Source organism: Miscanthus floridulus, unplaced genomic scaffold (assembly GCF_019320115.1).
Source record: "Miscanthus floridulus cultivar M001 unplaced genomic scaffold, ASM1932011v1 os_1462_1_2, whole genome shotgun sequence".
NCBI classification, from domain to species: Eukaryota; Viridiplantae; Streptophyta; class Magnoliopsida; order Poales; family Poaceae; genus Miscanthus; species Miscanthus floridulus.
The window spans coordinates 27,397-37,903 of record NW_027097736.1 but is presented as its reverse complement, the minus strand read 5'-3'; the positions used below and the strand labels follow the sequence as shown (position 1 = coordinate 37,903).

The window sequence follows — 10,507 nt, the reverse complement described above, 5'->3', positions numbered from 1 at the left end:
GCCTGCAGTAGTTACCAAACAAGGCCTTTGATTCTGGAAAAATGAATACTGTCACCTCAGAATAATATCTGCTCCAAACATCTTCATTAACTTTGAAAAAATCGAATACCTCAGCAGCCATTGCTCCCAGAATTTGAGCCAAATGCAGCTATTAGAATTCGAGCAACGAGCAATGGCCATCATGGAACCATATCCTGGCGTTACTTTGATGCCAATATACCAAAAAATAAAATCACTATAAGAAGATAGCAGAAGATGATTGTGTAAACTCAGCTACCCAGCTTGAAGGCGTCCACAAAAAGGCCCAGGCATACACCGGCTTTCCAGTAGTTCACCATTGAAATCAAAGACTGAAACCTACCAGGAGGCCTGGTAATTGGTTTTCTGTACATGAGCATGCCAATTCCCTCAATGGCAGCCACTATAACACCAGCAACAAGAACATCCCAGTCACCGGTTTGCCCTAGTATTGTTGCCAAGGCATTGGCTGTGTAAAACCAAGGAGGACAAGGAATATCTTTGTTGGTGAATTCGTTCTGGCAGAGTTCAGCTTGTCAAGTAGCTCCCTTGCAGCAGCTTGGATGAGTCTTCCCAGTCTAGTCCTACCAAGAAAACCACTGTCCTCATCAAAGTCTTGGCCATCAGTGTTAGATGGCCCACCAGTCTCCAAGGCAAAAGTTGGCCTCCATCTGCAGTTTTTCATCTGGTACCTAGGATAAAGTAGAGGTACGAAACCATTGTACTAATGCTTCTCAGGGGTAGAGAAAAAATTCTCCACAAGAATGTGATAAAAAAAGGGAACCATATATTCTTGTCTCAAGCTAATTTATAAACCTTTGGTGCTTAAGCTAACAAGCTGATAAAGTGAAAATAAACTGAGTAGGTAACAGTAGGTCACAATTGATGAAAACTAAACTGATACTTTGTCAAAGCTGCGTCACAGTTTGTGATTCAAGCAAACTTTGATGACTTTTAACACGAATGCATAAAAAGACTATTTAATTGGCAATGTGAAAATAATACCACTAAACCTTGAGTTGCGCTTCCATGCTTTAGATATCCTTCAAAATAAATTCTAGACATTGATGATTTGATTAAAAGTTGTAGTTGTTGCAAATAAGAAAACCAAAATGCATCAATGTTTTTCATCCTTGTGGTCGAAATTGCATCCCCCAAAGCATATATTGTTTAGAAATAAGTTGCTTCTACTATTTTCATTTTCTTTATCTAAAACTGTTTTAAGCATGTAATAGCTACCGGTGGTGGAGTTGGGGGGCCAATCAAACTTGAGGCACTAAAGGGGAATAGATTAGAAATTCATCCGCACCTAAGTGGTGGAATTAAGTGTTTAACAAACTTTATAGGTTAAAGGGGGCCATGGCCCACCTTGGTCTACACAAAGCTCCACCCCTGGTAGCAAACAAACTAACCACCAAAAAAATCCATAAAAGAAGGCAAGACTGCCTATCACTGTAATCTAGATTTCATAATGCTTTACTTCTTGACATTTTCTTAATGCAGGTTTATGAATGCCATCAATTTTATTTGTTTTGTTAACTATGGTCAACCTAAAAGGAATTTCTTATGAAGGTTTATGTGATTTCGCTGGCCGATTTTCATAATATGGAGTAAAATACCAAGCTTAGGTCAAAAACCCAAATAAATGGCAAGTCACCATTTGACACAAGGTGCTAATAATAAATCAAGATGCCCACTGAAAATTGCTACCCTGATGCTCTAAAACTTCAACTATCATCTAAAGTACAGAGTCATTTTGTAGAAAATATTTGAAAGTGTGCGAAACTTTCTTCTTGCTGTTGCTGCCCTTTATGACCTCCAAGTTCTTCCAGTAAACAATACAGTTGGTGATATGAAACAGCCATATTAGTGCAATGAGCTTATCAAATTTGCAGAGGTCATCATCTGCGAAACTTGTTTACTCCCCAACTGGATAGTCTTTTTCTGCTTCGTTTGGTGAGATGTTGGTGCTTGTAGACCCTTTTTTTTATGGGAGTGCTTGTAGACTTCTGTTTCATGTAATCGGGTTTGTAGAGGCTTGGGTATGTAAAACACCTTCAATGTTTTCTTTTGTAAGCTGGTAATCCCTGCAGACATATTGTGTTGCTTTCTATATACAATAGCAAAATCTATGTACCAAAAACGACTTATAATTTGGAACGAAGGGAGTATAAAGCAGGACCAAAAGGTCTTTGGTCTAAAATTTACAGAGGTCACATAAATTTTCAGGTGTGTGTTTTCTATAAACAAATTGGTCAAATCATGGGACTACTAGTTGGGTGTGGCATCAAATCGAATTTGTGATGGGGACATAGAAATCGAGCTAAAGTTCAGTAACCACTGTTTAGAGAGCACATGCATGAGGAGAAGTGGCGAGAGCTCACCCGAGAGCCCCTCCGCTCTTCTCCTTGGTCGGTCGCAGGAAGGCAATGCCCGGCGGGATGGGGGCGCAGCACCGGCCCCCCGCGCCCGCGGAGCCGCCGCCCCCACACACCACACCGGCCAGAGCCCACGGCGGGCAGGGAGGGGCCCCGCACCGTAGCGGCATGAGCGGGGGCTCTGCTGCTCCGTGTCCAAGCCCAGCGGTCAGCGGACGAGGCGAGGCGGCTGGAGGAGGTGCGCGAGCGCAACGACGATGAGGGGATATGAACAAGCTTACAAGCCCACTCACACACCTGCCCAGACCCAGTGGGCAGTGGCGTCGGAGGATGAGGGGGCCTCGCCTTCACGGCTTCACCGTTCCGGCGGCTTCCGGGGATGAGCCAGACGAAGGTGGACTATTGGGCTGGCTGTAGACGGCCCATGACGGAGATGGTCCTCTTCAGTATATGGGCCAGTGTATGACTGAGTTTTTTTAGATAGAATAATATGTATGACTGAGTTGATGTGCTCTCAGCCTTCTTTGTCTACATCTTCGATAGCTTTCTCCCTCACTCGTCTCCATCTCCGTTGGGCTTAAAGAGAAGGGGCTTCGGGGAGGCAGTCCGACAGGCGGAGGGGACATCGGAGGGGGGCAATTAAGGTCTTGGCGGCGGTGGGTGGCTAGGCCAGATCAGGCCGAGGGCATCATGGTGGTGCTCGCCGGCGAACATGGCCATAGGCGGTGGGAGTGGGGGGAGCAGAAGGAGGAGGCCGCGGCGGGCGTGATAGGGTCTCGTAGGAGCTTCGACGAGACCCTACCGCGCCATGGCGGGGGTGGTGAAAGCTCTAGTTTGGTTTTGGTGAATTAATGAAACCCTAAGTGCTAACCTAGTTTATCAATTGATCATAAGATAGGTAGCACACTCTAAGTGGTGAAGCAAATGAAGATCATAGCATGATGAAGATGATGCCATGGTGGTGATCAAGTGCTTGGACTTCGAAAGAAGAAAGAGAAAAACAAAAGCTCAAGGCAAAGATATAAATCATAGGAGCTATTTGTTTTGGTGATCGAGACACTTAGAGAGTGTGATCACATTTAGGTTTGATAGCCGTACTATTAAGAGGGATGAAACTCGTATCGGAATACGGTTATCAAAGTACCACTAGATGCTCTAACTCATTGCATATGCATTTAGGATCTAGTGGAATGCTAACACCCTTGAAAATGTTTGTGAAAATATGCTAACATATGTGCACAAGGTTGATACCCTTGGTGGTTGGCACATTTGAGCAAGGGTGAAAAAGTTAGAGGTGAAAAGGAGTAAGTGTCGCTGGTTATACAGTGACCAAACGCTGGCCTCAGGGGGACCAGCGCGTCCGGTCATGTGTAGCAGTGAAGACGCCAGCGTCGGTCAACTGACCGGACACTGGGTTCGCTCAGCGACCGGACGCTGGAGGCAGAGTCCGGTCGTGTGTCGGGCAACGCAGAGAGGCTAGGGTCCAGCGTCCGGTCAGTCTGACCAGAGTGTTCGGTCACCCCCGATCAGTGTCTAGTGAAGGGGTACAACGGCTCTATTTCGTGGGGCTTCTATTTAGGCCCCATGGCCGGTTCAAGCTCACTCTCTTGGCCATTTGCATTGACATAGCAACCTTGTGAGCTTAGCCAAAGCCCTTCCACTCATCTCCATCATTGATTCATCATCATAGTGAGATTGGGAGTGAATCTAAGTGCATTGCTTGAGTGATTGCATCTAGAGGACAAAGACTACTCAAATAAGTTCTTGAGATGTTTACCCGCAAGATTTGGCATGTTGGTCACCTTGCTAGTGAGGACCGGTTTGAACACAAGGACACCAAACCAAATCTTGGGAGATATTATGACCGATGATGCTATAGAGAGATGATGATGAGAAGGAAGAGAAGAAGGAGAAGAAAGATGAGAAGAAGGATGACAAGAAGAAGAGCATGGCATTCAAGGCCACATCATCCAAGGGCAAAGCAAAGCAAGAAACATCAAGTGAAGATGATGATTCATGGGATGATGATGATGATGAGAAGATGGCTCTATTTGTCAAGAGATTTGGCAAGTTCATAGTGAAGAAGGGCTACCATGCTAGAAAGAAAGAAGCATTCATCCAAGAACAAGGAAGAGTCAATGCGGTGCTTCTTCAAATGTGGAAGCAAAGATCATCTTGTTGCTCAATGCCCATACAATAGCGACAATGATGATGACAACAACAAGAACAAGAAGAAGGACAAGAAGGAAAAGAAAGAGAAGAAGGACAATATGGCCTTCAGAAGAAGAGAGAGGCTACGGTATCTCACCGGACGCTGGCAGGGTCCGGTCAAGCATGACCGGAACGCATGCGGTCGAAAAAGTCGCTTCTAGAAGCGTCCGGTCGTTTCCAATAAGTTCCAGAAGCGACTTTTTCGACCGCATGCGTCCGGTCATGAATGACCGGACCCTGCCAGCATCCGGTGAGATACCCTAGCCTCTCTGCGTTGCCCGACAACACGACCGGACTCTGCCTCCAGCGTCCGGTCGCTGAACGACCCAGCGTTCCGGTCAGTTGACCGACGCTGGAGTTCTTCACTGCTACACATGAGCGAACGCGCTGGTCCCCCAGAGGCCAGCGTCTGGTCACTGTATAACCAGCGGACACTTACTCCTTTTTCACCTCAACTTCTTCACCCTTGCTCAAATGTGCCAACCACCAAGTGTTATCACCTGTGCAATGTGTTAGCATATTTTCACAAACATTTTCAAGGGTGTTAGTATTCCACTAGATCCTAAATGCATATGCAATGAGTTAGAGCATCTAGTGGCACTTTGATAACCGTATTCCGATACGAGTTTCATCCTCTTAATAGTACGGTTATCAAACCTAAGGTGATCACACTCTCTAAGTGTCTCGATCACCAAAAACAAAATAGCTCCTATGATTTATATCTTTGCCTGAGCTTTTTGTTTTTTCTCTTTCTTCTTTTCAAGTCCAAGCACTTGATCATCACCATGGCATCATCTTCATCATTCTATGATCTTCATTTGCTTCACCACTTGGAGTGTGCTAACCTATCTTATGACAATTGATAAACTAGGTATCACTTAGGGTTTCATCAATTCACCAAAACCAAACTAGAGCTTTTCACCGCCCCCGCCATGGCGCGGTAGGGTCTCGTCGGAGCTCCTACGAAACCCTATCACGCCGCTGCGGGCCTCCTCCTTCCGCTCCCCCCACTCCCACCGCCTATGGCCATGTTCGTCGGCGAGCACCACCATGATGCCCCCGGCCCGATCTGGCCTAGCCACCACCGCCGCCAAGACCTTAATTGCCCCCCCCCCCCCCCCTCCGATGTCCCCACCGCCTGTCGGACTGCCTCCCCGAAGCCCCTTCTCTTCTAAGCCCGACGGAGATGGAGAGATGAGAGAAGAGTGAGGGAGAAAGCTATCGAAGATGTAGACAAAGAAGGCTGAGAGCACATCAACTCAGTCATACATATTATTCTATCTAAAAAAACTCAGTCATACACTGGCCCATATACTGAAGAGGACCATCTCCATCATGGGCCGTCTACAGCCAGCCCAATAGTCCACCTTCGTCTGGCTCATCCCCGGAAGCCGCCGGAACGGTGAAGCCGTGAAGGCGAAGCCCCCTCATCCTCGACGCCACTGCCCACTAGGTCTGGGCAGGTGTGTGAGTGGGCTTGTAAGCTTGTTCATCCCCTCGTCGTCGTCGCGCTCACGCACCTCCTCCAGCCGCCTCGCCTCGTCCGCTGACCGCTGGGGCTTGGACACGGAGCAGCAGCGCCCCGCTCATGGGCGGCGCGGGCCCCTCCCTGCCCGCCGCGGGCTCTGGCCGGTGTGGTGTGTGGGGGCGGCGGCTCGCGGGCGCGGGGGCCGGTGCGCCCCCATCCGCCGGGCATGCTTCCTGCGACCGACCAAGGAGAAGAGCGGAGGGGCTCTCGGGTGAGCTTCGCCACTTCTCCTCATGCATGTGCTCTCTAAACAGTGGTTGCTGAACTTTAGCTCGATTTCTATGTCCCCATCACAAATTCGATTTGATGCCACACCCAACTAGTAGTCCCATGATTTGACCAATTTGTTTATAGAAAACACACCTGAAAATTTATGTGACCTCTGTAAATTTTTAGACCAAAGACCTTTTGGTCCTGCTTTATACTCCCTTCGTTACAAATTATAAGTCGTTTTTGGTACATAGATTTTGCTATTGTATATAGAAAGCAACACAATATGTCTGCCGGGATTACCAGCTTACAAAAGAAAACATTGAAGGTGTTTTACATACCCAAGCCTCTACAAACCCGATTACATGAAACAGAAATCTACAAGCACTCCCAAAAAAAAGGGTCTACAAGCACCACCATCTCACCAAACGAAGCAGAAAAAGACTATCCAGGTGGGGAGTAAACAAGTTTCGCAGATGATGACCTCTGCAAATTTGATAAGCTCATTGCACTAATATGGCTGTTTCATATCAACAACTGTTTGTTTATGGAAGAACTTGGAGGTCATAAAGGGCAGCAACAATAAGAAGAAAGTTTTCTCACACTTCCAAATATTTTCTACAAAATGACTCTGTACTTTAGATGATAGTTGAAGTTTTAGAGCATCAGGGTAGCAATTTTCAGTGGGCATCTTGATTTATTATTAGCACATTGTGTCAAAGGGTGACTTGTTATTTATTTTGAGTTTTTGACCTAAGCTTGGTATTTTACTCCATATTATGAAAATCGGCCAGCGAAATCACATAAACCTTCATAAGAAATTCCTTTTAGCCCCTATAGATGATGAGTAATAGAATAGCCTTTGCAGGGTCATTCCCCTTAAACACGGACACGGTACCAAAAAAGGAATAGGGGCAACTATATATTTGACGAGACACAAACATAGGAACACCAATATATATGTATGCAAATGCAGGATAACCGTTCCTATAGGAAAATAAAGAGAGAAAGAACAACAAAACAAATGAAGCAGAAGGTGGTAATCTGATATAAAAACTGAGTCAATAAAGAGACACTACTTTTGTTAGAGTATGACAGGGGCCTATTGGGCCTGGGCTGGATGTATAGCCCATTAGTGTTAGGGTTAATTAGAGATAAGGGTCGCTTGCTTAGGAGTCAAGTAAACCTCTCTATATAAGGAGAGATGTATCAATCTATTTAAAGCAAGAATTAAGAAAAAAATCCCTTCCCTCTTGCCCGGCCGTGGGCAAACGCCCCGCGACCGGCTCTCTTCACCCTCGCAACCCTAGCCGTGAACAGTACGCGTGGTACTGTAGCACGCTAGCCGCCGTCGCTCCCTCGACTCTCTACTCTCAATCCTAGCAGCCACGTAACAATCTGGTATCAGAGATCTCTGGTTCGATCATGTCCACCCACTGCCACCAGCGTCCCTGCGCGCCGCGGTTTCCACGTCGGCCAGGGTGCCGCAATCCTCGCTGCAGATGGCCGCGGGTGCGTCGTCCTCCGCCGTGGGCGTCATGACGAACGAGCAGTTGACGGCGGCTGTCCTTGACCACGGCAAGATGGTGGCCGGGATTCATGGGTTCCTGCTGGGGCCGCAGCCGAACCCGCCGCCGACGTCCCAGCAGCAGCTGCTACCGCCGCCGCCGGTCCCTGCCGTCTTCTCAGCAGATGCTGCCGATCTCGTACCAGTATGGGATGCCCTACGACGGGACTGCGACGACCTCGTTCCCAGTCGCGGACGCCGCTGTTCCAGGACGTGCAGGCAACCGCCCCGATTCCCATCCACCAGCGTGGATGCCGCCCTCTCCTTCGCCGATCCCGTCTTCTGCTATGGCATCGACGATAGGGCCGGTGTACACGATGGCAAGCACCACGGCGGCCACGACGACGGTCGCTCCAGCGCCCACCACCGGCGCTGTTGTCCTTTCCGGTGGGCCGAGCCTCCAGCACCCATTCACCGATGGCATCTTCTATAGGGGCGCCGGCGTCCAGCAGATCCAAGACGCGGGCGACAAGTCGCGGCAGATCGACCAGCCGACGGACATCGCGATGGAGCCGGCGGGGAAGATGCTTACACATCAGGTGTCGGCGGTTTCCCTTCTCCGTCGAAAGCCATCCGCTCTTCTTTGTGCGGTGCAGACCAGCATCCGTCCGGCGGGGCGAAGGCATGGTGTCACCGGGGGAGCGCACTGCCTAGCACCGCCGCTTTCCGCCACCGACCACCGCGAGGGCGCCTTCGCAGGCCGTTGTTGCGACTAATTCTAGGTGGCCATATACATGCACCCCTTTCGTCAAGATGGTGTCCATGGGATCCAGGTGGTTGTCTACGTGCAGCTTATGCGTCGGGCTGGTGTCCGCCATCAATTGAAGAGGCTGCAAAAATAAAGAGTTCACATCTATTTTCGGTTGATAATAATAAAATAAGCCGAGATGTAAAAGGCTTGTTTTTTAAGTGATAGGTTTGTGTCGAGACATCGTTATAAGTTGGTTAGGTTGCAGCTCGAGGACGAGCTGCATGTCTAGGTGGGGGTGTGTTAGTAGTATGGCAGGGTCCTATTGGACCTGGGCTAGATGTATAGCCCATTAGTGTTAGGGTTAATTAGAGATCAGAGTCGCTTGCTTAGGAGTCAAGTAAACCTCTCTATACAAGGAGAGGAGATGTATCAATCTATTTAAAGCAAGAATTAAGAAGGAAATCCCTTTCCTCTTGCCCGGCCGTGGGGAAACGCCCCGCGGCGGCTCTCTCTCACCCTCGCAACCCTAGACGTGAACAGTACCCGCGGTACTGTAGCGCCACGGGTATTGTAGCACGCTAGCCGCCGTCGCTCCCTCGACTCTCTCCTCTCAATCCTAGCAGCCACGTAACAACTTTTCAGGAAAGAAACATTAGAAAACTGAACAGATAAAACAGAATTTGCAAAAGTAAAATGAAACAAAAAAAAAACACAAATGCAAACCCATTCAGTTAGGTAACAGAGACTAATTGCACCATGAAGCTTTCATAATTTATATTGGTATATGGTAATAACTCATGATAATTGATTCACTGTCTTACATAAATTGGAATTTGGAACACACCTGCAGAGGATAAGCTCCGGTATCCATCCCATTTGTTGGAGTTTATTAGAAACGCTGATTGCGTCAGCTCTCCCAGCCTTGCTTAGAGGTCTGTCATGATCTGACATCAGGACACATATTTGGGCCAGCAACCACAAAGGAAAACACATTTGGGTCAGATCATAACAGCACTATACCACTACATTCAATCAATTAGTCTAAAACGCAGAGCTAGAGGCAACAGCTACAACATGTTAGTAGAAACGGCAAACAAGCACCACCATTCCTCTGCATCCAATGCTCCTTCTTATCCAGTTTGCAGTGCAGGGTAAATTAAATCGACACACGGGGACTCTTGGACGCCGCCGTTTGAACATACCTCTGGTGGAGCGGCCTCGGGCAGGTGCTCTCCCCGTGGCGGAGGAGGATGAGGCGACGGCGCGGCGTCGCGGAGGGCGCGCCCAAGACAGCCGGCTCCGCGGCGGCCGCCGGCGCATCGACGGAGACGGAGACAGAGCGCGCGACGGCCGGAGGCGGGCGGCAGGCGGCCGGCGTGCGGGGCGAGGAGAGCAGGCGGCGCGGCGGGGCCGAGGAGGGCGGCGAGGAGCAGCGGGAGAGCAGCGCGGGAAGAGGAGGAGCTGGAGCTGGAGCTCTCATCTTCGGGTGGCTATGTGTTGGGTTGCTAACAGTGTCATGCGATGCTTGCTACAAGAGGGAGGGAGAAACCGAGAAAGGATAGGTGACGTTGCTCGCCTACTTCTTGTTTCTACCAGCCGCTCGTGCGCCCTAGATTATGCTAATTTCCTCACTCTTTTGTATTTTGAAACTGAATTTGTTTGTGCACTCTAATGATAAACAGGATCATGTAATAATAATAATCTATAAACATAATGAAAAGGGAAATGCTTTGGCCCTGTTTGCTGTGGCTTGCAGCTACAGTAGGTCTCTTCTACAGTATTGTGCAGTTCAGAAGTTGCAGCAGCAGCTGCCGGCTGCAGCGAACGGGCTGTTCATATACAACCCAGTGAACCCACTCGTAGCACCTAAATCTATCTGTAAACATAATGAGGAGAGAAATGCT

The 10,507-nt window shown here is 48.6% G+C and overlaps 1 protein-coding gene across 1 annotated transcript; it reads right to left on the bottom strand.

The window, feature by feature from the left end:
- Positions 1–514: 514 nt before the first annotated feature.
- Positions 515–10,493, bottom strand: LOC136534069 (verprolin-like). The gene is made up of 3 exons (XM_066526550.1): positions 9,806–10,493; positions 9,448–9,547; positions 515–710 (listed from the first exon to the last, which is right to left on the bottom strand). The coding sequence occupies exons 1-2, from the start codon at positions 10,081–10,083 to the stop codon at positions 9,541–9,543; spliced, it is 285 nt and encodes a 94-aa protein (XP_066382647.1). The 5' UTR covers positions 10,084–10,493; the 3' UTR covers positions 515–710; positions 9,448–9,540.
- Positions 10,494–10,507: the final 14 nt, after the last annotated feature.

Excerpts from the sequence above, each read along its gene's own strand:
- LOC136534069 (XM_066526550.1), bottom strand. The coding sequence starts at position 10,083 with ATGAGAGCTCCAGCTCCAGCTCCTCCTCTTCCCGCGCTGCTCTCCCGC.